The sequence below is a fragment of the Tiliqua scincoides genome, chromosome 1 (genome assembly GCF_035046505.1).
Source record: "Tiliqua scincoides isolate rTilSci1 chromosome 1, rTilSci1.hap2, whole genome shotgun sequence".
Taxonomy (NCBI): domain Eukaryota; kingdom Metazoa; phylum Chordata; class Lepidosauria; order Squamata; family Scincidae; genus Tiliqua; species Tiliqua scincoides.
In genome coordinates, this window is record NC_089821.1 from 162,657,530 (window position 1) to 162,682,885 (window position 25,356).

At 45.5% G+C, this 25,356-nt stretch overlaps 1 protein-coding gene across 3 annotated transcripts in view; it reads right to left on the reverse strand.

Moving 5' to 3' along the window:
- RNF144A (ring finger protein 144A) overlaps positions 1–20,371 on the reverse strand; it is a 114,574-nt gene extending 94,203 nt beyond the window's left edge. For 2 of the 3 annotated variants that reach the window (XM_066612268.1, XM_066612252.1), the window contains exon 1: positions 20,128–20,371. In XM_066612268.1, the coding sequence (XP_066468365.1) occupies positions 20,128–20,197 (70 nt within the window). In that variant the 5' untranslated portion in view covers positions 20,198–20,371. Of the gene's footprint in view, positions 1–18,424; positions 18,524–20,127 lie in introns of those variants that run through there. The other variant, XM_066612261.1, reaches the window with a different exon arrangement.
- Positions 20,372–25,356: the final 4,985 nt, after the last annotated feature.

The following is a 25,356-nucleotide window of genomic DNA, read 5'->3' on the forward strand; positions in this document are numbered from 1 at the left end:
ACTACTCCTTCAGGGCGGTTTTCCAAGTCTGTGGGGGTGGGGGGTCATTAGCTGGACCACAGGAGGAATCTTTCTCTTCCTCACCTTGACTCCAATCCATCTGCAATCCGTGCTGGGGGGAGTTTTACCTGTTCAATTTCAGCCCATCACATAACAATTAAAAGGTATTAGACTCCTGCCACAATGAAATGTGGAACCCCTACCAGGATTCCATCCTCACTAGGAATAAGAATACAGGTGTGCCCCAGTATCTGTGGGTATTCAGTTCTGGAACCCCCCATAGTTAACTGAAACTGGGGAATGCTAGCAGACGCCCTTCCACTCTCCAGAGGCTAGGGGAGTGGGGCTTCCCTGGGCTTCCCAATGCCTTATAAGGCATTAAACATCACTTCCTGTTTAATGGAGAAACCAGAAGCAGCTTTTTTTTGCTGTCGGGCTCAAAGGACCCTCCAGTGGTAAGGAGAGCAGAGCTTCTCCAGAAGGGGCAAGTGTGGAAGGGTGCACGTATGGGGGGGGGCCTTCATGGACCTGATCCGCGGATAAGTGAATCTGCAGATATGGGGAGCCCTTTACCTACAAAAATGTAGTAACATCAAGAGCCAGAAACAGAAAATTACTTGGGAGGGGGACTATTCTGCCACAGCCTTGTTGAACTGCTGCTTTTCTCCTTTGCAAATTGGAGAAAGGTGCAACTGGCATTGAAGGAAAAGTGGATAGAATTTTCACTCCCCAGTTGATGATTTCCCCCTCCCACACACACAGCCCCAAGCATCTGCTTTCCCCCCCCCCTCCAGTTCTGCATCTGCCATAGAAACAAAGAAACATAGAAACAAAGGCCAGAAAACTGAGCTGAAAGAAAATCAGCTGGAGGAAGAGTTGCAGGAGCAAGTTTCAGCATCCTCCTCTCACTTCCCCCGATACAGGTGCAAGTCACTTGACAGGGATATGTTATCCAATCCCTGTTGTTATGTGATCAGATCATTAAGTGAACATTCAGCCCAATCTAGTGCCTTTGTTGTGTAAACAGAAACTCCCTGCCAGACACTCCCTGAGTCTCTGTTGCAGGTTATGGGAAACCTGATTGCCTCATTAAGGGTCTCTTCATTGTGCTTTGACCACCATCCACTGTAGTATATGTGGTCTGTCATTAGGCAGAAAGTCATTAAGCTACATATACCTGTACAATGCAAATCCTTCCCACCTAAGGCCAGCCTTGAAACAACAAAGACGAAAACAGCCACAGGACATGCAGCTTCACCCTGAGATGACAGGGTAAACTTGGCAAGAAGCATCTGATGATTCAAACAAGGAAATCATATCCCAAGATTTTAAAAATGCAGGGTGTCCTGCCAAATCTGATCTGTAGGACAAAAAAAAAAAAAATCCTGCCGATTTGTAATGTAGTGATCAGTTAAGTATCAGCCATGTGAGCAAAACCTCTAGCACCAGGCCTCCCTCTCCTCTGCTGTTCAACAGCAGCTGCAACAATATGCAGGAATAGAGAACCCAAACTTGCAGCACACACACCCAGTTTATTTTAGGGGTTGGAAAGGGAAATGTACTTCCTACTCACTTATTCAATAAACTACTGAAGCATAACATTTTGAAGTAGTGTAGAAACTGGACACTCTGCATTTGTATGGAAATGGTTAGGCCACTGGACTGGATGCCAAGTGAGAAAACAGATCTTAATCCACACGAATCACCACCTCTCTGTATCCCTGTCCTGAGCTTGCTCTGGCTGTTTTTAGACTGGAAGCTCTTGGGATCAAAAGCGGCCTTTCACTTGGTCTTCATTTGGTACTTAACACAATGAGACTATGAAGGTATCATAGTAACAACCACCACCAGTGGCGTCACTAGGATTCGCGTCACCCGGTGCGGGAGGCCTGCGCGTCACCCCATGCAGTGGGTGGGGCAACGCCCCAGGTGGTGGGCATGGTGATGTACAATCACCCTGCCCCCACTGGTTTTTGGCTGTACCTTTTGTTATAACACAGATATTCAATGTGGTTTGTTTCATTACATTCTGCATGAAATTACGTATTGATTGATATATAACATGATGGGATTATTCCTCCAAATTTTGATTTTAGTGATTTTGAAAACTTGTAGAGTCTCTCTCTCTCTCTCTCTCTCTCTCTCACACACACACACACACACACACACACACACCCGTGTCAACTTACCAACACCCTGTTGCAGCAGTTCTCAAACTTTTAGCACTGGGTCCCACTTTTTAGAATGACAATCTGTCCAGGACCCATTGGAAGTGATGTCATGGCCAGAAGTGACATCATCAAGCAAGTTAAAATAATTATAAATAATTAAATTAAAATAAAATAAATAAATAAGGGGGAACCAGTCCTGTTCCACAAGTGAATCTACTCTGAAGTAAGTCCTACTGTGGTCAATGAGGCTTACACTCAGGAAAGTGTGGGTAGGATTGCAGCCTGTGAGCCCAATCCTATGCATGACTACTCAGAAGTAAGTCCCACAGTGGTCAATGGAGCTAACTCTGTAGCCTGCCTGCAATAACAACTCTCCAAAAAGAATCAGTGAGATTTCTAGCCCTCCCCAGTGCCCAGTTTAAAATTCTTCTATTTCAGGCATATCCATATAAAGACTCTCCTGGCTTTGCAAGTGCAAAATAGGAAACTTTCCCATACCATTCAAGCCTCTTTTTTTGTTCTTTTTAGTTGGATAGAGAGGCTGCCTTCTGGATCATTTGTTGCCTCCAGTTCCATTGGATCGGGACCCTTCTGGTGGCCTCACATTCCCTTTTGCCTGGCCTGACCAAAAGGCAAGGCATGTCTGCCTGCTCACAAGTAAACGGGGCCACATGGTTGAGTTTGCTTTCCATAGAGCTCAACAGACTGCAGGAAGGAGGGAGGGACTTCCTTCTCAGGTGTTTTGGGGGTTGCATTCTGACATCCTTCGAGTCCTCTCTGCCTGCCCTTTCTGAAGGATTAAGGCAAGTTTGCCTACTCGCCAGTAAACACAGCCACGTGGCTTCGTTTCCGGCTCAATGGAGGCAGCTAGGAGGGAGGCAGGTACCTCCTCCTGTTTTTTGGGGCTGCATTCATTGGATCAGGACAATTCTGGTATCATTGGATTCCTCTCAGCCTACCTGGTTTTTGCATTGCACTCCACTGGGCATTCCGCATCCAACGGTGTATGGCATGATGGTGTAGCTCCAAAAGCTGCGAAGTTAGCATGTCCTCCCCCAGGGCGCATCCTCCCCCCAAGGGCGCATCACCCAGTGCGGCCCGCACCCCCCGCACCCTCTTAGCGACGCCAGTGACAACCACCACCACAGATACTGCGCAGAGAGGCACCAATGCACCCGACTCCTCTTCTCCTGAAAACAAATCCTCCGCTGTTGAGGTTATCAAAGTTTTGCAACCCTTTATCGATATTACACAAAGTATACCAGATAAAAGTCTGGTTCAGAGTTGTACGTGGCACTCGCCTGGTTGCCTGCAGCAAGTGAACATCTCTACTACACAGGGAAATGTGCGCAAACAGAAAATGAGTTTTCCTTTCTTTTCCCTTTCAGACCACCAAGATGCCACAAACAAGGCACACCTGGACATGCAACCAATTTCTTTTGTGAACTAGTAACTTTTATGGACACATTTGCACCCGTCAATCTCGAGAAGCAGTCAAACCACGAAGAGAAGAATGACAAGATTTCTCAAGGGCAATACCTTGTGCGGAACCCATTGCGTAGGCTTGCGAGTGCCCTGGTGCAACAGAGACAGGAACAGGCCACATTCATTCCTGAGGTAGCAAACTTAACTTGCTCCCCATTGTGCTTACTGAAAAGGAAAATGACCCTAAGCTCCAGTACTATTATGCCAATAATGATACCTTTTCAATGTGTTTCGTTGCTTTTTATATCTATAAAAGTCTACCATAAACAGAAAGCAGGAAGGTCAAAGTGACATTTGTGAAGCAGCACAAAGTTAGTATGGAAAGAGAGAACCAATGACTCAAGCAAGCCTCCTTCCCATACTGCAGGGGGAAGAAAAAAAAGAGGTGTGGGAGGGATGCCTAAAGGGAAAAAAAGACCACAAGCAATAAAGAGACTCTTGCATTAAATGAGACACAAGGAACTAAAGGCAGTTTTCATTCCCAAGAATAAAGCAAATCCAGGGAAGGGATGGAGAACAGAAAAAAGAAGTTGGGCTTTGCAAAGCACTCTTCATACAAGCACTCATTCTTGTTCTGGGGTTACAGCCCCATCTGTAATCCCAACCTTTAATTTATTCATATGTTCAAGGGGTGAATTAGAGTTTGGAATATGCTGATAATTATTAATCTCATGGCAGAATCAAGGGTTGTTCACCCCATTGCTCATCCAGGTTTAAGGCCTGATGTTAACAAGATATTTGTTTACTAACAACCTGTACAATCTCAGACATTAAGAAATGGGTTGACTTTAATGGACCAAAGATGCATATTTACTTACTAAATTTATATCCTACTTCATCTCCACAGTTGTGGGTATCCAAGGCCACCACAACTGTGGGGTTGTGAATGATGCGGGTCTAAACTAGAATTCCAACTTGCATTATCTAAGACTAGGACATTTCTAACTGGGTCTATGTGCCAGAGATGCAAGGCATGAGATCCATAAATAGAGACTGCTATGACATGGGGTGATCCAAGTTAAATTGTGACTCAGTGGGTTGGGATCCCAGCCAAGTAATACAGCAACAATGACCTTTGATGAGTGGTATGTCTGCTTCTTTTGAAAAGGGTAGGTACAAGTCAAGCTTAGGCAATAGTTCTGTCACTTCTGCCTGGAAGCATTAACTGAAGAGGTATGAATCAATAAGGGAAGGAGTGGCTTCCACCAGCCAACACAACAAACTTCTGCTCCTTCCCAAGCAACAGAGCTAAGGGTAGCTCCTTGCTCTTACAGCTTCCCCAGGGCCCCATCAGCTGCCTCCAAGCCTGCTGCCATGTGGACCATCAGGTAGGAAGACAGCTAAGGTGCTCAGGTCCCTGCTCTTTCTCAGGCTGGCCTTCTCTCTACTCTGGAAAATAAAGGAAGCTTCTAGATCAGTTATTTTCAACCAGTGTGCCATGGCACGCTGGTGTGCCACAAACAGTCCACAGGTGTGCCGTTGGAATTTGGGGGGAGGATAATTTGTTAGTAGGACCACTGGGGATGTGAATCCCACACCAGCGGCGTGGTGTGCCTTGTCAATTGTCCAAAAACTGTTGGTGTGCATTGACAATTTTATCGCCTTGTCAGTGTGCCATGAGATAAAAATTGTTGTTCTAGATATTTCTGAAAAGGCATTGCCTCTCTCCTCAATCCCACCCAACCTGTCATGCACATTTCCAGCAGCAGTGGCCCCCTTGGCATCTCATTGATACTGTGGACAGTCTTGCCAGTGAAGGAAAGCCAGTGGGGAAGAGGTTGACTGCAAGGGAGGCAACAGCCTTAGCAGCTTAGTAAAGTGGGGAGGTGGCGCCTTTTCTTGCAACTATGACAACCATGGCTTGGAGCAGCATTGACTTACCCATGAGGCCTGGAGAAGTGGCTGCTTCCAGGATGCTGGGCAAGTATGCTGGGATTTTCTCTTGTGCTCCCAGAACAGGCTGTCCAGCTTATTTTGAAGAAGCCGGTGGGTGCAGAGGCAGCAGGGGAGGTAAGGGATCACGGCATTCCAAGGACTGTGCTGCTGTGGGATCTTCTTTACCTGCCTGGTCACTTTTTCAAAAGAGGCTGGAAGGAGCATCTGCTCCAGTATGATCTGCCAACCTGTCTTAATGCAGCAGAGCAGGCAAGAAGTAGACGTGGATGGGTTGATACACGCGTGTACTGATGCATGCACAAAAAGATAACTGGGGGGACAAATTCTGGCATCCGGGTACTACTTTATCTCTGGCCAGGCCTGGTTGAAAGGTTACAAAATACGTTTTAAAAGCTACTATAAATTGTCTAACAATGGCAGCCAGGACTGACCATGATTCACAGAACAGCATATACAGTATGTGAAAGGTGGCACTGGGAGCTCCCTTGAGGATTTTGCTAAAGCAACCCTACAAGCCCAATCCCTTAAAAAGCCCTATCTATAATATAAAAGCAGTCCAGCTTGCTTTCATGCTGAAGAGTTTGCTGCACACGTTTTTGATCTGGGTCCACTGGAAGTTGCAGCCAGTATCTAGCAAGTGACTTTTCCAGAGTAAACGATCCCATTAAAAGAGGGTTCCATTCATCTGCTCATCTCATCACAATGATAATAAAAACCACAAGAAGTACACTACAGAATTGAAGAGGACTAGACATGGCAAAAATGCCGCTATTTTCAAATTCTCCCAGTGTGCAAAATGTAAATGTATATAGCACTTTGCAAAGGAAAGATGTCATCCAGGGTGACGGCTGGCAACACCAAACAGAAGAATGCAAGAAGTTTTATTTTTTACAACTGATGACAGTAACAGTGGTGCCCTTGGTTCAACAGCAGTGCCAGAAAATAGCATCAGAGACACAATACAGTATTCCAAAGAACAGTGCAGAAAGCATACGTAGATTACGTAAGCAGCTTAGATTCAAAAGTTGCTATTTCCTGACAGTCTCTCTCCTTCTCCCTTCCTCTCCCACTTTTGTCCTCTAGCTTTCTTCCTAAAAATGAAAAGGCAAGAGGAGAAATATGACATACAGAAGGCAGCTAAGGTCAAATGCACACATCATTAGAAGCAGATACTGAATTCAAACAAGATGTATCTAGACAAATTATTGGAAACTGCTTTCAGAAAATTCAAAGACGAGGGGAGAACTACCTGCTTCAGCCTCCATATACACTGAACACCTGAACAGGAAGTTTGGCATCTTCCCAAGGGACATTCTATAGATACCAATATGGGGAAAGGTGCAAAAGTTCCATATTGGATGTCACTTTCCCATAAGTGGCAAAAATAGGCAATATAAAGTGCTTTTGCTGAATCCTGATTGCCAGTATCTTCAAACATCTCAAGTTATTTTCAAAAACTTCTTTTGAAATGTACTTTCTTCTGTGCTCCTGAGTTTGTCCCCTTGAGCCTCCTCCCCCACCCCTATAATGGATCAATGGAAAAGATGGGCATTCATTTGTACTGTCCTGATTAGATTATCATTCTCAGCTTGAAGAAAATTCTCTTTTGTCTGCATCAGGGGGAGAAGGGGAAAATGAACTTTGTTTTTCAGTGCACATGACCAGAGTTAGCATGTTCAATGTATAGATGTTAGCAATAATGTATAATGTTAGCTATCCAATGTGTAGATGTTTCAACAGCCTGCCAGTCCCTCTTGTACTACACCAAAGACAGGAGTCTCTGGACACCTAAGCCTGAGCCATAATGAAGAGACTCACATCACTGTCAGTTACTTCTTTGTGGTACATCTTTTTGCAGCTAGCTACTCTAACTTCCACAAAATGTTGCCCCATGCAAGACTTCCATGGAGGCTGCTCTGTCCCCAGGACTGCTGCCCTGGTGCCTGAGATTCCTTTGACTCAAGGTGGGGAGAGCCTATGGGAAGGAAAAGCATGTTCCAGTACACTGCATGCCACTGGATTGATCACAATGTGGGGATGCCGGAGAGTCCCCCTCAAGGTTCATCTTTATTTCCAGGTATGGGGGCTTTGGAAATGATTAAATATGCACAATTAGAGGAACTATAAACATTTACGTCCTGCATTCACACACCACCTTTAAAGAGGGAACTTGTACATTTCTAACAAAGGGAAATACGCTCATTGTCCCTGGATCAGGAGCACATAATTTTCCCCTGCAGGATGACACACAAGTAGCCTAGTTTCTCCAGGAATTCTCAAGTGGTGAGGTAAGAGCCATCACTCTATTTGTCCACTGTGGTTTCTGAACAGCATTCAGCCCAAGTTACAAATCCAACTATGGGACAAGAAACAGCTTCTTCTGACTCCCCCCCGCCCCCCCCCCCAAATTGGTGGGTACCACATCTTAAAAAACAAAGTTTTGAAGAATGCTTTAAGACAAAGAAGGCTGACCGTTAACTAGCTAAGAGAGAAGACTTTTCTAAAATTGAAGATATTTAGCTGAATTAATACCTATCTGAGGCCAGGTTCACACATGTATGTTCATCACTTGACAGCAACATCAAGTCATAGCTCTCATGTCTGAATGCACTGCTGTTCACGGCAATATCTGTTCACATATTTAGCTGTCAATGCCATTCAGCAAGTGTAGTTAAGTGATATGTGAACCCATTCTGAGATAAAAATTTACCATTTTGGGTTCAGAGGTCTCCAGCACTGTTAGCATGAGATGAGGCCATGAAACTCTCTTAGAAACAAAGGGGAAGAATTCAAAGGCTCATTTTTATGTCTGTGTGTGCTTTAGTTTTCTGGTATCTTAAAACTGTCTGCAATCTAAATCTGCACTAGTTGGCGGTCGTTTTCAAACATAATTTAATCTCTAAAGATCCAGCCAGGCTGGAACATCTATTTCTCAAGAGTCTGGTTCCAAAAAGAGACACTGTTCTGTTGTCACTTACTGGAGCTCATAAATATGCGCCTACAGTTTTTCCCCTCTTCTTTAAAATACTACTGCAAGGGACAACGATGATTACATGGCCCGCTTTTGAGCAAGACAGCAACAAGTGGCTTTTGATGGAGCAACTGAGCCATTTATGGCTACAACTGTTGTAAAGGTGCCCAGAACATACTGTACAAAAAGACCTAAATAGATAAAAGAGACCTTGGCCTCTTTGCCTATAAAAAGTTGAAAGTGGTATTTTAGTGTAAAGTTCATCAATGTATACAATTTTCAAACCAGTTATTTCAGGAGTGTTTAAAATTATATATTGCAAAGCAAGAGGTTTCAAGACCGCGACAATTATAAACAAACAAAAAAGTCAGCTATATCCAGACATAATTCAACAAGTCTCTTCTACTCGCACAATATACCCTGGGTCCCCAATTTGCAGACATCGGAGTTATGGATAGCTGTGTTGGCACTTTCAACAGGCCTGGTACAGCCGCTGTGGTGCTTTTGAGCAGGCACAATAGTGCTGAGCTGGCAAAAGCTGACTTTTCTCAACTTCCATATTATTAATTATTATTAACAGTATTTATATACCGGTTTTCAACAAAAAGTTCGCAAAGCGGTTTACAGAAAAAAATCAAATAACTAATGGCTCTGTTCTGACTTCCAGATATATGACATGTTCTGACTTCCAGACAAACCTCCAGAACAGAACCAGTATGTAGCTTGGGGTTCAATCCAAGCTCTGAAATAGGAAGATGCAAGTCTTTTGTGCCAGCCCAACGGTGCCATGAAAGTGCCATAAAGCCCTTTTGCACCACCGAGTGAGCAGGTAGGCTGGCCCAAGCCCCACAGGCTGGCAGTAAAGGTAAGCCCACGCCAGCTGAGTCAGGCAAGCACAGGGGTCGGGGGGGTGAAGGGAGGGTGGGAGATAGGTGTTTTGGGGGAGGGTGGGGCCAGGATACAGCACTTATGCTGGATCCTAACCCCAGTCCTGGTTGGCACAGAGCAGCTCTGGGTTGCTCAGCTTTGCACCACCTCTTGATGTAGGCTGCAGCAGCGTGACACAGGGTAAGGGGAAAACAGGTTGTGCTGTTTTCAGCCCAAACCCTGTTCTGGATGCGAGGCAGGACAGCCGGCCTGCCTGCTCCAGGACAGGTTAGGATTGGGCTGTTAGTGCAACAGCCTTTTTTCATATGCAACCCGAGTATGCTCAGAGGCACAAGTCAGTCTTTTTCTTTAAGCCAAATTCTGTTGGAGAAGCCAACCTTTGCATGTGGCAATCAATTCAGGAGCACAAATAGCCAGAACAAAGCAAACAGGTTGCCAATTAGCTCATAAAATAACCTGAGACAGGTGGATAAACAGTTGCAAGAACAGACAACTCAATTAAACAGAAACCTCACCTCAGTGCCATGTTTCAGAAAGAAATGTACAGGGAGTTTGGCACAAACTCTCAGTTTCTCCAAGTGACACCACCAACCGGAAGTTACCACCAGCGAAGGCTGCCATTCTGGGGACAGTTGTGAGAATCAGCCCTTAAAAGGCAGCTGTGTTGTCTCCTAAAATATATCCTTAAACTATTTAGGAACACGCACATACCTATAATTATCTGTTTAAACCTCCACTTTTGGAAGCCTTGACAAAAAATATCCAACAAAGCATCCTCAAAATATATACTTATGCACCACATGGCCCTTTTCAAAAGTCACATGCCAGAAGCTCTGAGGTTACACTCTATAAAATGGAGTGCCAAACCTTGTGTCTTCCTCCAGCACTGCCCACACAAGTGTGACATGGATGTGTAAGAAAGGTTTTGCTACATCAGACAAAAGGTCTCTCTAGAGCAGGCTGCCAAAACCCCAGCTTGCGGGCCATTTGTGACCCTCAGGGACCCCCAAACCAGCCCTCAAGGAGCCCCCCACCTCCAGCGGGCACTCGGCCCACTGGAGACCTGCTGGAGCCCTTGCTGACTGGATGCGACTGTTTGTCGCAGCAGCAGTGAGGGGATGGTTGGCCCTGTAGAGCTCTCCTGCTCTTACCTGAGAGTTCTGCAGAAGCTGTGCCCATCTAGCAAACACACCAGGTGTTGGGGAGGCCACACATTGGTTGGGGGTGAGAAATCACTCACGGGCTGCTTGAATGTACTGCTTGGGTGTGGGGTGGGTAGGCAGGATCTGAGAGGAGAAGTTGTGGGTGGCTTCTAAGTTTGTTAGCTTTGGTGGAGTGGGGGACTGCTGAGCAGGAGGAAGTAGCAGGGGTCTGTTTATGAAGGGGGTGAAATGCTGGCTTGACTTCGCTTGCTTTGGTTTGTGAGAGCACTGCTGAGTGGGAGGAAGAAACTTGTGAGATCCTCACTCTGTGTTAACTTACTCCTGGTGTGTCTTCTGCAAGGCAGAAATGTGTCCCCCCTTCTCTCTGTTGCTTGTGAGATCCTTATTCTGTGTTAACTTCTGTGTCCTGTTGTATCCACAAATGTTGGAACTCTGTTGGTTCTGAAATACTTGGTTCTGTGCATTTTTGTAAAGTACTGGGGGGGGGTTGATTAAAATTTTTCCCTCATTTTCCTGTCTTGCTAAGACATGTCTCTGCCTAGAAATATTTGTATAATAAATAAGCTCAGTAGAATTCATTCATTCATATGAGTTCCATCTTCAAAGTATTCATTTATGTCAATTTATAAATACAGTCAAATTTGAAATATCAATTTATTTATTTTTCCTGGTCCCCAACACAGTGTCAGACAGATATGTGGCCTCCTGCCAAAAAATTTGGACACCCCTGCTCTAGAGCAGTGTTTCTCACACTGTGGGTCAGGACCCACTAGGTGTTTCACAAGCCAATTTCAGGTGGGTTCCCATTCATTTCAATATTTTATTTTTAATATATTAGACTTGATGCTACCATGGTATGCGACTTCATTTGGGGAAATGTTACAGATCTGTACCTTTAACAAGCTACTGTGTATATGCTTTAAACAATGATAGTAAATGAGACTTACTCCTGGGTCAGTGTGAATCGGATTGCAGCCTGGGATTGTTAAATTTCCCTGCTTGATGACATCACTTCCAGTGGGTTCCGACAGATTCTTATTCTAAAAAGTGGGTCCTGGTGCTAAATGTGTGAGAACCACTGCTCTAGAGCAGGGGTGCCCAAACCCCAGCCCGGGGAACACTTGCGGCCCTCAGGAACTCCCAATCTGGCCTGTGGGGAGCACCCAGTCTCCAATGAGCCTCTGGCCCTCCAGAGACTTGCTGGAGCCCATGCGGGTCCAACACAACTGCTCTCAGTGTGAGGGCGACTATTCAACCTCTCGTGTGGACTGTGGGATGAGGGCTCCCTCCACTGCTTGCTATTTCACATCTGTGATACAGCAGCAGCAGCGACAGAAGGGCCAGCCTTGCTTTATGCAAGGCCTTTAATAGGCCTTGAACTATTGCAAGTCTTTCATTCATTCATACAAGTTCCATCTCTAATATATTCATTTATATAAATCTATTCAAATTTGAAATGTAAATTAATTCTTTTCTTCCTGGCCCCTGACACAGTGTCAGAGAGATGATGTGGCCCTCCTGCCAAAAAGTTTGCTCTCTGCTTTAGAGCAATGCTCAGCCAAATGCTTCTAAAAAGCCTACAAGCCAAGCAGAAAGCCAGCACAGTTCCCTTGCTGGTTGCCCTCCAACAACTGTCATTCAGCCCCTGAATACAGGTTCCATGTAGTCATTAGGGATAATAAATGCAGACAAATTTGTCCAACCCTGCTGTAAAGCCATCCAAGCCAGTGAATATCATTGTATCTTGTGGCTGCAAATCTCATTAGTTAACCGTTTGCTTGGTGAAAAACTACTTTCTTCAGTAGTACTGAATCTACTCCCAACCACATTCATTAGATGACCCCAAAATTTGGTAGTGTTGAACAATTTCTCTCTGTCCACTCTTTCCATATTATTCAGCTTCTTGGTCATCTCTGTCATGCCACCTGCCTCCCAACCATCTTTTTTCCAATCTAAAAAGCCACAAACATGTTAGGGAGGGTGTTCCAACCCTGTGATCTCTTCGGTGGCCCTTTTCTGAACCCATCCTAACATCACTGTATCAACTTTTTGAGACTGTGCAATCAAAACAGTGCACTCTATTCCAGTGTTTTCCAAACTGTGTGTTGGACCTAATTTTTGGTGGGTTGTAAAGGGCTGAGTAGAGCTTCCAATGTAAACACAGCTTCCAATGTAAACACAATGTAAACACAGGTGAAGGAAAAATCAGATAACTAATTGCCTCAAGCCCTGAAGCTATTCAAAAATCAGATAACTGCTAATCATCTGCAAGCAACAAAGCTCCTGGAGTAATTGCCCAGCAAAAGAGCTCAGTAGCTATTTTGCAAACTGCAAGAACTGAGATTTTTGCAGAGCATTTATCTTGCAAACTGCAGTACCTAATTGCCCTACAAAGAGCTCAGCTTCTGCAGTTTGCAAGAATGTTTAAATAGAGAGAGAGAAATGTGTCTTACGCCCCCAGATAAAGAATAAAAAAGACCTTTTTTATTTTTCTGGAGAAAAATGGGAAAGGAAGGCGAGCATTCATTCAAGTTCATTAGGGTTACCTCATTAAAAGAAACTGATCAATTGTTGTGAAAATACATACATAAAAATAAATCATTTCTAGATTTTTTAAATTTCATAAAGTTACATGGGTCCTGATAGAGTGTCCTTTTAAAAAGTGGGTCCCAGTGCTAAAAAGTTTGAGAACCATTGCTCTATTCTAAACACTGCCACACCATAGATGTGTATACTGATTATTTCCCACTAAGCTATAACATGGTTTGCCTTTTTCACTGCCATTACATAGTTGACATTTTCATTAAGCTATCTATCTGGACCCTGAGATTTTGACTTGGAGAGTCACAGCCAGTTTAGATCCCATCAGAATAAATGAAGTTGAAAGTTCTCCTCCCCATTCATCATTTTATAGTTACTTACAGTAAATCTCATTTGTCGGTGTGTTGTCCATTCACCTAGCTTGGAGGGATCCTCTTGGATCTCTTCATGGTCTATTTGAATTTTCATCACTGGAATAATTTGGTGTCAGGTGCACATATGACTGAGATATATATCTATATCTATATCTATATATATCTGGGTTCTTGTTAGTAGTGATTTACCTTAGCAGTCATATGATCTGGGTTCTTGTTAGTAGTGACTTGCCTTAGCAGTCATATGTGCACCTGACACAATAAATGACATTTATTTATAAATAAATAAATAATTTAGTTACACACACACACACACACACACACACACACAGAGCAGTGATCCCAATACAGACCTTTGGGGATGCCTCTTACTTATTTGCACTGCAAGAACCATCCATTTCATTCCTATTAACCACTTCCTGTTCTTTTACCAGTTACTGATCCATCAGATAATCCATCCTCTTATCCTAGGACTTCTTTGATTCAGAGGCCTTTGGTGAGGAACATTTTCAGAAGTCCAAATATACCATTATGCCTAACACTCCACCCACTTTATACTTTACGCCAGTTATCTCTATGCATTCTTGAAACAGAGGTGGACAGAATGTGTAGAACTAAATCACTTCAGTTGTGGAGACTTATACTTTGCCATACAGGCCCTTCTCAGTCCACTCAAAATGGCCAATTTTGCCCATGAATACAAAGGACTCCATCTGAGGCTGGGTGACAAATATGCGCTATTGCAACAAGTAACCAGATACTTAAAACTGGTATCCCACTACAAACAAAACAAAAAGACTTGGCCAATATAGGCAATTCTATTCTTAGGCCTAGTTGGGAGTCAGCAGCCCTAAGTAGAAATTGGTAACACTTTATTCGCTAAGATCACCAACATTTTTGTGCTTTTAACAGTTTGCCTGGCATGAAGAAATTTTGATGGTGCACGTATAAGTTACATTACTTCATCTCCGTGCCAGGCAAAGTCTCTACCTGTCAGGTTAGCTATGAAAAGCACAAGACCTTTCATGGAAAAAAGCTGGCAAATGATCAGCTAACCAAGACTCTCATTGTTTTCTTTCTAAAAAGAGCTGTTTCAACTCCTATGCTACAACGTATAACTGTCGCAGTACTATTTGGAGAAAGTTATAGGTCATCTTCTAACACAGCAGACTACAAGCACGCCTTTGTGAGAATTTCTTTTTTTTCCTATACAGATGTTTAACTCTACTGTGTTGTAAATATTTTAAGCAACACAGAGACTATCTGTAAGCTTTTTGTAGCTACTTCCATCTATGATCTCATTAATTAAGAGAGAAACACTCCCCTCACGACATTCTTCCTGAAACTGAGAACTAAAAAGGTAAAGGATGAAACTGACTGTTTTAAATCGTGAAGAGAAATAAAGGGCTCATGCAGCAGCTGTGCTAGACTTTAAAAGAGTGAACTACAGGGAATCAGCAGGATTTTAAATGATGTGTGGGGCAATGACTGGTAATAGAGGCGCATACAATTAGACCTGGAAGTATGTTAGAATAAAATGGAGTGTGTTGGTATAACTAGGTTTGAAGTAGCTTGGGCTATTTCCCATGGTATTACACCAATATGCCCCCAAATTTAAACCAAGATGGTGAAGACACAGCTGCCCTGCTCAGAAGTGCCGTCATCAGAGTGAGGCCCCAAACCTAACAAATTTTCCAGCACTCGCATAACTGTCCCAGTGAGGTGTGTGCTGCCTCCTGCAGTTCGGTGGCAGTCATAGAGGCCTGCTCAAGGTGAGGGAATGTTTGTTCCCTTACCTTGGAGCTGCACTGCCCTTTCCCCAGTGCTAGAAAGTTGGTCAGGATTGCACCCCGAGTCTCTACCATTAGGGAACCTCCGGGGCAAACTGGAAAGTCATGTTCCCAGCATGCTCATAATTTTGTCTTCTCCCCAACTGAAGAGACAAATGCTCTCCCTGTGGAGAGAACATACATGCAATCTGGAACACCAGAAGCCCCATGGAGAAGGGGCATAACTACTGGTGGTGGGTGCGTGGCTTGCAAGTCTGCTTCTGGAGGTGCAGTTAACTACAGAGACCATTACAGTGCTTCTGAACAGGCCTATAATTCCAACACTTAGAGGGCTCTTCAGCAAATTAAGACTGAGCACCTACACTATTTTCAGACAATCAAGCCTAAGGAAGACCTGTGCTCCCACCCCTTCTGGAAAGGTTGTCAAATCAAGTCACCTACCACCTTTAATCAATATGCAAACTATAGTTCCCATGTAGGCCAGACATCATGTAATCCATTATCTATTTTTTGGTTTGAAACCTTCATAGGAAGAAGAGTTTTGTGCAACTCCAAAGCTCATATGCAACATTTGGAATTGTACACGAACCGCATATTCTCGCCTATAGGTTGAAAAATTTATGCCTAAAATAGAGCCTGAGATCCTGGGTCAACTTATACCCGGGTAAGAGCAGTAGATGGGGCAGGGTCCTCTGGGAGCTTCTGGGAAGCTTCTGGAGGCTCAGCAGCTGTCTGGTGAAGTGGGGGGGGCATAGAAATGGGCTGAGAAGCAGGAAGCAGGTGGAGAAAAAGGAGAATTTTTACCAGTAATTATGGTATTCAGAGGCAGCCTCTTCTCCAGACAGGAAGTGAAGTGAAGGCACTTCTGGGAATTGTAGTCTGTATGGGCTGCTGCTATGGAACGCAGCACATGCTCCCACAAAGCCTCCCCACAATTCCCAGAAGCCCCTTTGTCTCCCTTCCAGTTTGGAGAAGAAGGGAAATGCCTCCCCTTCTTTTGCTGCTGCCTCTGAACATTCCTGGCAAGTCATTTGCAAAGAATTTCACCCCCTCCCCCCCAAGTTTAGGGGTCTGGTTTTTAAAACCCCAGGATGTGATCCTCATTTCCATCTGAAACAAGGTCCCAGGCTGCAATGCACCAGTACTTAAGAGTAACACCCATGGAAAGCAGTGGGTCTGCTTCTGAGTAAAGAGGGTTGCAACTGTGCGCAGCTCAATCCTCGTTGCTCGTCTCCCTGCTGTGAACTGAACTGCACACTCCCAATTGCATGTTTTATGTTGCATGTCATATGTAGAGCCTCAGGCTTAACACACCAGGCACCTTAAAGAAGGATTTGACTGATGGTTCTACTGGTATGTTGCTTACAGGCACAACACTTACTCTGACAGTGTTTACACAAATGTTGTGAAGACCAGAATTTTTAAAGTTAATGAACAAAAATGCATCTTATGATCTTTTGTTGTATTTTCAATAAATTAGAAACTGTAGTTTTACTGTAACAATTACTGGAAGGTTATTTTTCAGGATCTGGCTTCAGGTAAAATCAGACAAAATTATAGTCAGACCCCTCTAAGTTTTAAACCCCCCCCCGACTTATCCAAGAGTCATAGAAAATTCCATGATTTGGGGACCAAAGCCTGCCTTCGACTTATCTGTGAGACTGACTTATAGACAAGTATCTGCGGTAGTTACTTTGCCTCATGGGGTCTGCATACAGAGGTTTATTTTTATTTGTTACATTGTAATAAATCATACTATTAACCTCCATTGTGTAAGGCCCACCGGTACTGCCACAGGACACAAGAGGGTGATACTTGACTCTGCACTCTTCCCCCATCTCCATCTTTCCAGGTTCCCTGCAGCAAGCGATGACTGTCTTCAATCAATGTGTGTGGGTTTCCTGCTCACAGTTTTCAGCAGGGCTTGCTTTCAAACACATACCAAGAATAGCATATGAGCCTAGCCATGCAGCAGAGCCAGGGGGAGTAGAATTGCCAGCATTCGGATTAGATGACAGGGGCTTTCTTAGAGAACAGGCAAGAGGGCTGCAGTGCATTCTGTGGCTTTGAGGAGGCGGAATCCAACACACAGTGTCTCCTACACTTATTCGCACAAAATTCTGCTGCTTTGTCTTAAGCTAATTTTAGACATCTTCAGCCATTTTATTAGGTGTTAAAACTTCTGGAGCTGGCTGAAAGCTAGGCATCCACCATAGGGCAACTTACATCACAACTGACATGCAGATTAAAAAAAATGGGGGAGGGAGAAATTCCAGTCCATGCCTCAATCCTTTCCCCTATGCAAAGACTAGTTTAAAAACCACTTCTGGATGTTCAAGCAGAAAAAAAAAAATAGGAACATCTGCAACCAGACTGGTTAGCAACTCACACATGTCAACAGGAGTTACAGCACATTTAGGAACTGTTAACCTAACCAGATCACCCTATGGTACTGACTCCACAAAGAGCTACCACTGCCTTTGGCTCCTTATGATTGCAAAGGACAAAACCACACGTGCCAGCCAGACACTTTTTGTTTATCCTGCCCAACTCATACCCCAGGTACGTATGAAAAAGCATCAGCACAAATCATACAAAAGTTACAGGCAGCAGTGGCCAGCAATAACTTCAGCAATCACAACAGCATTTTTCCCTTGCTGGAGTGATCGCTGGGATCTGTGTACATTTTGATTCATCAGACTGGTATTTTTCCATGTGATCCTATATTAAGAGGTGACAATGGGGGGGCAACAAAGCACCTGGTCTGCACGTGTGAATCAAGCCTAGACCCAACACCACTCATGAGCATGCAAAGAAAGAGCTGCAGGCACAACTGATCTTGAGTATGTATCTTAAAGAAACTGTTCACATGAATATGGCTACAGGGGAAAAAATTGAAAGTTCAAGAAGACTGACTTACAAACATGACTGTTTTGGGTGACAAAAATATTATCCGTCTCAATAAATCACAGAACGAAATCAAAAAAGGAAAAAAAAATGGGAAATTCCCTGATTTATGAAAACCCAATTCCCACAAGCTCAATCAAAAATCCCTAAAAGCTTCTTAAATACTCTCCCAAGTCATTACCCTCTATTCAACAAACCCTCTTCCACCCCCACCCCCCAAACAAAACAATCAACAGACCTTCAAGTGCTGCCAAGGACTGTCAGATCTTGCTCTCTTTTTCCCTGCAGAAAATCTGCCAACTGAATGGATTAAGTGAGGAGATTTCTCTCACACAGCTTCTTCCTCAACTAAAGGGATGCCAAAACAACGGTCTGGGTATTAAAGGACACCCGCTGTATCCTCCCTCCTTTTTGTGCATCACCATAGCCACCCTCCACTTTCATTCCTATTTTGGCTGTGGGGGTCATCACTGAGGAGCAGGAATTATTGTACTGAGTCCAAGGGGTGCACAGCCAAGAGAGATGCTGACTGTGGCTGGCCAAAGGACTGCAGCAGTGAAGTTCAAAGTTACATGGAATTATGCAAGTGTATACACAGCCATGGTGCACGCACACACATGTTTATTCTAACTAGATCTGCAGCTGGATACTTCCCAAATGTCAGTTTCTTTCTCCAACTCTGACAGTCAGGGACCAGATGTGCACAGACACCTCATACATTGGCTAAACAGCTTAGGCTAAAACCCTATGCACACTTTCTTGGGAGTAAGCCCCACTGAACATAATTGGACTTACTTCTGAGTAAACATGCATAGGATTGCACCCTTAACCCATTTTTTGCCTGGCCTGAGTACACATTTGGCCCCTGCTGTGTATATGCAATGGTGGGCAGAAATGGCTTTAAGTTCTATATGTGGATGCGGAGAAACCATCACCGGATGCTTAGGGGGGGGGCAGTTAACAAAGCATAGTTGATGAATGCTTCCCTGGGAGTCCCTGCTTCTTCCACTGCACCATGATGTGATGGAAAAAGAAGAAGCAAACCCCTTCCTACCCCAATGTGCCTGCTATGCCTTCAGTCCCACAGCATCCTGAGGGATTGGTCGCCTGCTGAACAGAACGGGAGGAATTGAGAGCTCAGTCCTACGCATGTCTACTCAGAAGTAAATCTTATTATACTCAATGGGGCTTACTCCCAGGAAAGTGTGGATAGGATTGCAGCCTCAGAGTCCAATTCAAAGCATGTCTACTCAGAAGTAAGTCCCATCATAGTCAAAGGAGCTTACTCCCAGGTAAGGGTGGATAGGCTTGCAGCCTGAGACCATGCCCGGCACTGCCAAGCTGGCTGCCAGCACCCTCCACAAGACATGTGCCAGCATCTCCCAGCCACCAGCCACCCAATTTCCACCTCCAGCAGTGCGCGCGTGGAGTCGCATGACAAGACCAAGTCTCTCGTGTGGGGGGGGGCCTCCCCCTCCCTCAGGAAGACCTCGCCTCCTCTTTTGCTCCAGGTCCCCACGCAAGCCCAAGGAGAGGGCCAATGCACGCCGCACTGAGCAGCGTCCCCGCGAGGCAAAGGCAAGCCGGCGAGGAAACACACACCGAGGGGGGCGCGTGCCTGGCCAGGGCAGTCAGGCGTGCGCGCGCGTGCCCACCACGCCAGGCGCCTTGCACAGGCACCGACCCCGCCTGCCGCCCCGCTACTGGGTGGGGGGAGCATCAGCGACCCCCGCAGGGGCCTCCTAGAAGCAGACCCCAGGCTGCAGTAAGCCCCATTGACTTTAATGGGATTTACTTCCCAGTAGACACGCATAGGATTGGGCTCCCAGGCTGCAAGCCTAGCCACGCTTACCCGGGAGTAAGCCTCATAGGCTACCATGGGGCTTACTTCCGAGTAGACCTACCTAGGCTTGGGCTCACCCAGAGCGACGCCTTACTTACCCTCCTGCTGCTGCTGGTGCTGGGAAGAGGACGCGGTCCGGCGGCGTCTCCTTCGCGCCGCCGCTTGCATGGAGCCCTCTGTGCCTGCCTAGCGCGCCCTGCAGCCTTTGCAGGGGCTCCGGACACGCCGCATCACAGCGCCTGCCCTGTGCCCGGGCGCTTTCTCGCGGCTTCGCCTTCCCTCCCCTGAGGAAGGGGGGAGGAGAAGGAACCGCTAATCCAAGCACAAGGACGCCATTAAGCTTCCAGCGGCTCTGCAGCCGCAGCGCCTGGGCTTTGAAGGCACCGCTCAGTCCCGAGCACGGCGCGCGCTCCCGGCGCCCCCTGCCGGCCGCCGGCGCCCAGTGCAAGGGCGTGTAAGTCTTGGCTGGCTGCGGCTTCACAGCGGCTGCTCGGGTTCCAGCGGCGCAGCTGCGCAAGAAGCCAGGCGCGGGTCGAATCAGAAGCGTCCCGGAGCTGGAGTGTGACCCTCGGGAGTGGGGGTGTTGTTGTGCTTGGAGTGGAAGAGAGCAGTCTACTCAGAAGTAAGTTCCATTATAGTCAGTAAGAACATAGAACAGCCCCACTGGATCAGGCCATAGGCCCATCTAGTCCAGCTTCCTGTATCTCACAGCGGCCCACCAAATGCCCCAGGGAGCACACCAGATAACAAGAGACCTCATCCTGGTGCCCTCCCCTACATCTGGCATTCTGACTTAACCCATTTCTAAAATCAGGAGGTTGCGCATTCACATCATGGCTTGTACCCCGTAATGGATTTTTCCTCCAGAAACTTGTCCAATCCCCTTTTAAAGGCATCCAGGCCAGATGCCGTCACCACATCCTGTGGCAAGGAGTTCCACAGACCGACCACACGCTGAGTAAAGAAATATTTTCTTTTGTCTGTTCTAACTCTCCCAACACTCAATTTTAGTGGATGTCCCCTGGTTCTGGTATTATGTGAGAGTGTAAAGAGCATCTCCCTATCCACTCTGTCCATCCCCTGCATAATTTTGTATGTCTCAATCATGTCCCCCCTCAGGCGCCTCATTTCTAGGCTGAAGAGGTCCAAATGCCATAGCCTTTCCTCATAGGGAAGGTGCCCCAGCCCAGTAATCATCTTAGTCGCTCTCTTTTGCACCTTTTCCATTTCCACTATGTCTTTTTTGAAATGCGGCAACCAGAACTGGATGCAATACTCCAGGTGTGGCCTTACCATCAATTTCTACAATGGCATTATAATATTAGTCATTTTGTTCTCAATACCTTTTCTAATGATCCTAAGCATAGAATTGGCCTTCTTCACAGCCGCCGCACATTGGGTCGACACTTTCATCAAGCTTTCCACCACCACCCCAAGATCCCTCTCCTGATCTTTCACAGACAGCTCAGAACCCATTAGCCTATATATGAAGTTTTGATTTTTTTGCCCCAGTGTGCATGACTTTACACTTACTTACATTGAAATGCATCTGCCATTTTTCTGCCCATTGTCCCAGTTTGGAGAGATCCTTCTGGAGCTCCTCACAATCGCTTTTGGTCTTCACCACTTGGGAAGGTTTAGTGTCGTCTGCAAACTTTGCCTCCTCACTGCTTACTCCTATCTCCAAGTCATTTATGAAGAGGTTGAACAGCACCAATCCCAGGACAGATCCTTGGGGCACACCGCTTTTCACCTCTCTCCATTGTGAAAATTGCCCATTGACACCCACTCTCTGTTTCCTGGTCTTCAACCAGTTCTCAATCCATGAGAGGACCTGCCCTCTAATTCCCTGTCTGTGGAGTTTTTTTAGTAGCCTTTGGTGAGGGACCGTGTGGAAGCCTTCTGAAAGTCCAGATATATAATGTCCATGGGTTCTCCCGCATCCACATGCCTGTTGACCTTTTCAAAGAATTCTAAAAGGTTTGTGAGGCAAGACTTACCCTTACAGAAGCCATGCTGATTCTCCCTCAGCAAATCCTGTTCATCTATGTGTTTATGGAGCTTACTTCCAGGAAAGTGAGGATAGGATGGCAGCCTGACAGCCCAATCCTATCCACAGTTCCCTGGGAGTAAGCCCCACTGAATCTAATGGGACCTACTTCAGTAGACGCGCATAAGATTGGGCTGTGTGACTCCCCCCCCATCCCACTACCACAGGATGCTGTGCATGCCCCAGCTGCATCAGTGCAGGAAAGTTGGATCGGGTTGAACCCCTAATGGCTTTGGAACTAGCTGGGCTGAAATCGTCCACAAAAATGTCCCTAAATCAGCCTAACCTGTTCTTACGGAACTGTTGTGCCATCAGGGACCTCTGTGTTCTCCATTAAGGGCCCAACCCTATTCAATTTTTCAGTGCTGGTGCAGCCATGCCAGTGGGGCGTGGACGGCATCCTGTGGTGGGCAGGCATTCACAGATGCCTCCTCAAGGTAGGAGAACATTTGTTCCCCTACCTTTGGGTTGCATTGCAGTTGCTCCAGTGCCGAAAAGTGAGATAGGATTGGGCCCTAAGAAAGTTGCTTTCACAAACACAGCCTATCATACATACCATTAAATGTTTGTTTTTGGGGGGCGGACGGGGGTTAAAATTAGGATTCTCTCTTTTAAATTGTCATCACACACACTTGGAAATGGAAGGATTGAGATTACAATCTTAGCCACTCTTACCTGGGAGTAAGCCCTATTTATTATAATGGGACTAACTTCTGAGTAGATATGCATAGGATTGGGCTGTAAGTTGCATTATAGGGTTGTTTTCTTCATGGAGTAGATGATGCAGATATGTCTGAGCCAGAACAGATGACATCTTTTCCCAAATCCGCCTCTGCTTTCCTAACCCAAAGGGCCTAGGAGAGGGGGGATAAAGGGAGTAATTTGTACCTGGGCCCAGGGTGTGAAAAGTGTCCCTGGAGCCAGGAGAGGGGGCCTTGAGTCTTACAGGTTCCTGAGAGCTCAGCGCAGGCAGCCCACCTCCAAACCTTCCCCGTGCTTCCTGTGTGCTTTTTGTTTGACCAAAAGGAGATATATGTGAAGGGGGAGCCCTCCACTACAACGAACAACATGATGACAAGAAACAATGTGAATTATTTCTCCTCATCTATATTGTTAATTCTTTCTCAACTGCATTATAGCATAAACAAATATGTTCAGATCAAATGTACTTTCGTATTCTCTTTTATTTATTTATATTTATTCTGCCCCTCCCCCATTGCTGCCCTTCCCCCCTGTTTACACCCTCCCCCTTTGGGAAGGGGCCTAAAAAGAAACTTTGTACCCCCTGATAAAATTCCTCTCAAAGGCCCTGCCAAAGGTAACAAAATCATTTTGGACAGTCTGGTTATCTGAGAACCCAATCTTTGGCTCAACGTGCTGGCTTACTGCTGGCACGCACTGTTGCAAATGTAAGGCACATTTGCGAAGCCTAACGCCAGGCCAGGGCCCATGCTAGCCCAGCGCAGGGCTATTCCCCTTACCCAGGAGAAGGGGACAAAAGTCTGCATTTGCATTTGCAGTGGCTGCTGTGGGCATGCTGGATGTGGCATCAGTCGTTTTCAGTGCTGCTGCAGCCACCGGAACACAGGATTAGGCTGTGAAGCTGCTATCAGTCAGGGATCAACCTCCTGCCTAGAACGTAGCTCCTTTTCCCCTAAAGTAGGAGGAGATAGACAAAAGGTCCTGGAATCAGGCCAATTGTCAATAACGAATACTTGTGACTTTTCATCGGAACCTCTGTCTATTGTCCTAGGGCGCAATCCTAACCAACTTTTCAGCACCAAGGTAAGGGCAATGCAACTCTGAGGTAAGGGAACAAACATTTCCTTACCTTGAGGAGGCTTCCATGACTGCCCCCACCTCAGGATACATACAGCACATGACCTATTGGCACAGCTATGCCAGTGCTGGAAAGCTGCTTAAGATTTGGGCCTTAGTCATGTTGTTGTGTCCGCTACTGTAAATATGGGGCCTATTTATTGCTCCTCCATTTATTATGGATATCAGGGACCATGGAGAGAGGGACTACCTGTATGCGCATATGCCATGCATAAGGACTTGCTGGGAACAATAGGAACTTCATGCTCTACAGTTTCCAGCTTACCTTATGTGCCTGACAGTGCACAGAGCATCTATTCTGGATTTTTTTTTTCTTTTGCAGGATTGGAATTCACTCTGGAAGTATCACAGGGTGGTCCGGGGTCCAGTATGAATGGAATTGGGGGGTGGGGCAGGTAGGATGGACTCTCGGAAGCAGAACTGAAAATCTGTCCTGAGAAAAAAGTTTGTTGCCCAAGAAAGCTGGTGTACAAGCTTCGAATAACATTCAAAAACATTCATAGAATATCCTTCTGTTACTGGTATCTTCCAGTGAAGAACTGAGGAACAATAACACATTGCTTGTTCAGTAAACATTGCCTGGAAAGGCCTTGTTTCTGAGCCACAGCTATAAGGACACTCACTGTTGCAGGAGGCTGGACTGGAAGGGCGCAATCCTAACCCCTTATATCAGTGCTTTCCAGCACTGACATAAGGACAATGCAGCTCTGAGGTAAGGGAACAAACATTCCCTTAATTTGAGGAGGCCTCTGTGAGTGACACCCAACTGCAGGATGCAGCACACATCGCATGGGCACTGCTGGAAAGCACTGACATAAGGGGTTGGATTGTGCTGGAAGAGTCATAAACGATGTATCTTTCAGCTCTATTGTTCTGAGATAACATTCAGCCCCTAAGTAACAGCTCTTAATCTTGCTTGTTAGGTTAGAAGACTAACTTCCCCCAGCATGTGTGTACACTAGTGGACTTGAAGTTTTCAGTCATGCAACAATCCATAATAAAAGATATGTGGTTTGGGTGTGGGCCTGCACACTCTAATTACAGAACATTCCACCCGAAGACTGGCAGATTTGGCCAAAGGGCTCTGGAATCAAGCCTCTAATTGCCTCCTGGCATTTTACTCATTTTAAAGGGGAGAGGGGAAACCTAATGTCACAAGCCTATATAAAGGAAGTGTAAGGGTGGGAGAATTCTGAACACATTTTGGTACCACTGGAGTTGTATATGATTATGGGTAAAGCAATACAAATAAAGATTGAGAGAATTATAATTTAAGAAGTTGCACATTCTTTTTGGAGTCTTACATAAACTATTTCTTTATATAGACATTGTGGCTTTTGTCTAAATGTATACCTAACAGATTTAAACGGTTCATTTTTTAACCAGTGTAAAATTTTCTATCCAAATATTACCATACTCTTGTTAAAAATACAAACTA